This window comes from Montipora foliosa, chromosome 8 (assembly GCF_036669935.1).
Source record: "Montipora foliosa isolate CH-2021 chromosome 8, ASM3666993v2, whole genome shotgun sequence".
Classification (NCBI taxonomy): domain Eukaryota; kingdom Metazoa; phylum Cnidaria; class Anthozoa; order Scleractinia; family Acroporidae; genus Montipora; species Montipora foliosa.
In genome coordinates, this window is record NC_090876.1 from 30,319,833 (window position 1) to 30,322,332 (window position 2,500).

At 41.1% G+C, this 2,500-nt stretch overlaps 1 protein-coding gene and 2 pseudogenes across 1 annotated transcript in view; 2 read left to right on the forward strand and 1 right to left on the reverse strand.

Moving 5' to 3' along the window:
* The window catches only part of LOC138013257 (P2X purinoceptor 7-like), a 987-nt gene extending 447 nt beyond the window's left edge, over positions 1-540 (forward strand). The window contains exon 3 of the mRNA XM_068860276.1: positions 360-540. Coding sequence (XP_068716377.1) covers positions 360-540 — 181 coding nt within the window. The remainder of the gene's footprint in view (positions 1-359) is intronic.
* The window catches only part of LOC137968029 (uncharacterized), a 6,793-nt pseudogene that overhangs the window by 2,784 nt on the left and 1,509 nt on the right, over positions 1-2,500 (forward strand).
* On the reverse strand, positions 990-2,474 carry LOC137967504 (uncharacterized; annotated as a pseudogene).

Here is a 2,500-nt window from a genome sequence, read left to right on the forward strand (position 1 = left end):
TGAAGTATGTTTTAGATAATTGTCCCCCTTTGTCAACATTCTCCAGGATTTCTTTCTTTGTTCGAGTTTTATCTTGTTACAATGCTGTAATTTGCAGCGCCCAATATACTCGTGGCAAGAGTGTTAAAATTTTTAATACCCCTTCACCGGGGAAACATTTTTTTTCAAATAACAGTATCAGTTTGAATATATGCTTTCGTAGGTAGTGAAGTCAACATCAACACAACAACCATAACCTTTTTGTGTTTCCCTTACCTTACACTCCAGTGGGAGATAATTCCGAAACCTTATGAACTAAACTAGTTTTGATATTTTAAGAATGCACGCCATTACATCATAATATTCTTGATTATTTACAGGAGTATGAGATTAGCTGGATACCGTCAGTTTACGTGGTGGACGTACAACAGACTGGGAAAAGGAAACAGATGCGTTATCCCGTCTTGTGTTGTTTGGGCCATCCGAAGAGAGTACCCGGAGGAAAGTGGCATCTATACTGGATATAAGGATGCGGAGGGGAACTATTCATGGCCGGGATAACAATGTATGCAAAACGGTCAAGGGGAATAGCTTGTTTTCTATTCTGAGATTAACTTCAACAAAAAAAGCCCTCAATGAAACAGATTATTTAAGCACGAAATGTGAACTGTTATGTTAAGATTCAATGGTTTTGAAACTTTGAACAAGAACAGCTAAACTCTTGTTCTTAGGCCATCGTAGCTTCATTAGGAAAATAACACAAACAGCGGTGATAAACATTGTATTCCAACGCATTTTTATAAAACTTGACGTTTCGTATGCTAGTCAACACACATTTTCAAAAGTGACCGTTACAATTTTTAAAAACTATATATATATCGTAAACAATAGGGGTCTGGAACCTAGACTGAGAAAAATGATCTGCAGCAGTACGTGTCTAGACATAATGAAAAGTAATAGCTAAAACAGCAATAACTTCTCACTACTAATATTTACATTAAGGGAAGGCTTTAGCTCTTGAATGAACAAAGTCTCTGTAAAGTTAAAGAGACTTTGTAAAGTTAAAGTTAGTAAAGTTTGTAAAGTTAAAGTTAAAGTTAAAGTTAAAGACTCTGTAATGTTCCTTGGCAGGTCAGGAACCTCAACCTCTTCGATGTCCTCCCCTGTGGCTCTCGATTCCAAAACCCGGTGCATCATGTCCCTCACGTGCTGCTTAGACTTCTTCTCGAACACAGGCTTAACCACCCAGTCTTTCATGCCCTTGGGATAAACGTAACGATACTGCTTATCACCACGTGATGTTACCATTTGCTCCCGCCCAGTTCCCGAGTTATGGTCTAAAGCAGCCAACTGCGATCGTGCAGACATTCCTTTGTGACTAAAATGTTGCCTTTCAGGCATGTATTTGTTGTAGAGCGAGTGATAAACCTCAAGGGCTCCAGTATGGATGAACTTGGAGAGAAGTTCCAGGTCGTTGAGAAGCCTGTTTTCCATAACAACCTCCTTCAGAGCTTCGTGTGCAGGTGAACCTGCTTTTACCCACTTAGTTTTCCGGCGCGCAGTCGCAGAAATGGGATCGTGTGGGCAACGGTTGTAGAGGGTGGATGAGTCCCAACTGTGCTTGTCAGCAACATGGTGCAGTATGCTGGTCCATTTTTCTTTAAGGAGCTCAGCATTCCCTTCGCATGTCATAGACGACCACCAAAGATGATTAGTTACTGATTTAATCCAGGGGGCCAGTTCCTCGCATCCTTTTTTCTTGGCTTTTTTCGCCAGCTTCAACTTTATGTTTTTACAAAGGTGCCAAACGTCGACCTGATGCTCAACTCCGCGATCTTTGTAGACAGTTCTCATCAGTGCCTTTATTCCTGTATGTCTATCAGTGCCCACGACATCCACGGGAATCCTGCTGTCGAGGGCACGGTCGAGGCAACGCTGAAAACCTAGTTTTTCCATTGCTTGGGAACTTGTGGTTTGTTTCACATGAACGACATCAAAATCTACAATATTTTTAGTTTCTGTGTCCATCATGGTATACGTGTCATATTTGGCACTATACCCTGGCGAATCACAGCCCCCGTCACCAATGAGAGTTACAGATTCCCTGTCTAGGAGATCTGCAAGCACTGAAGCCTTTTCTTGCTGCCAACATTCATTTATAACTGGAAACAGGTGCTTGTTTTGATAGTTGAGGTAGTCAGACTCACCAGGAAACGCAAGATTAACTGTAGAAGCCATTTCTGACACGTGAGAAAACGTATTGCCCGTAAATAAAATTGCGCCAGAAAGTAACAGTTCCCTGCAGCAGCTCTTTTAACGGTCGGCTGAGAAACCCACTCTTTTGAATGAGAGTTCTTACAGAATGTTGTTATTTTCAACATAGAGCCCTTTTTAACCAGATCTTTTTCTAACACCTCTTCTCCGCAGATGACGCAACGATTAAATAATTTCAGGAGTTCATCCTCAAATACGATGTATTTGGGGACTGAACACATTTTTTCAAACTTATCCATTCCATCTT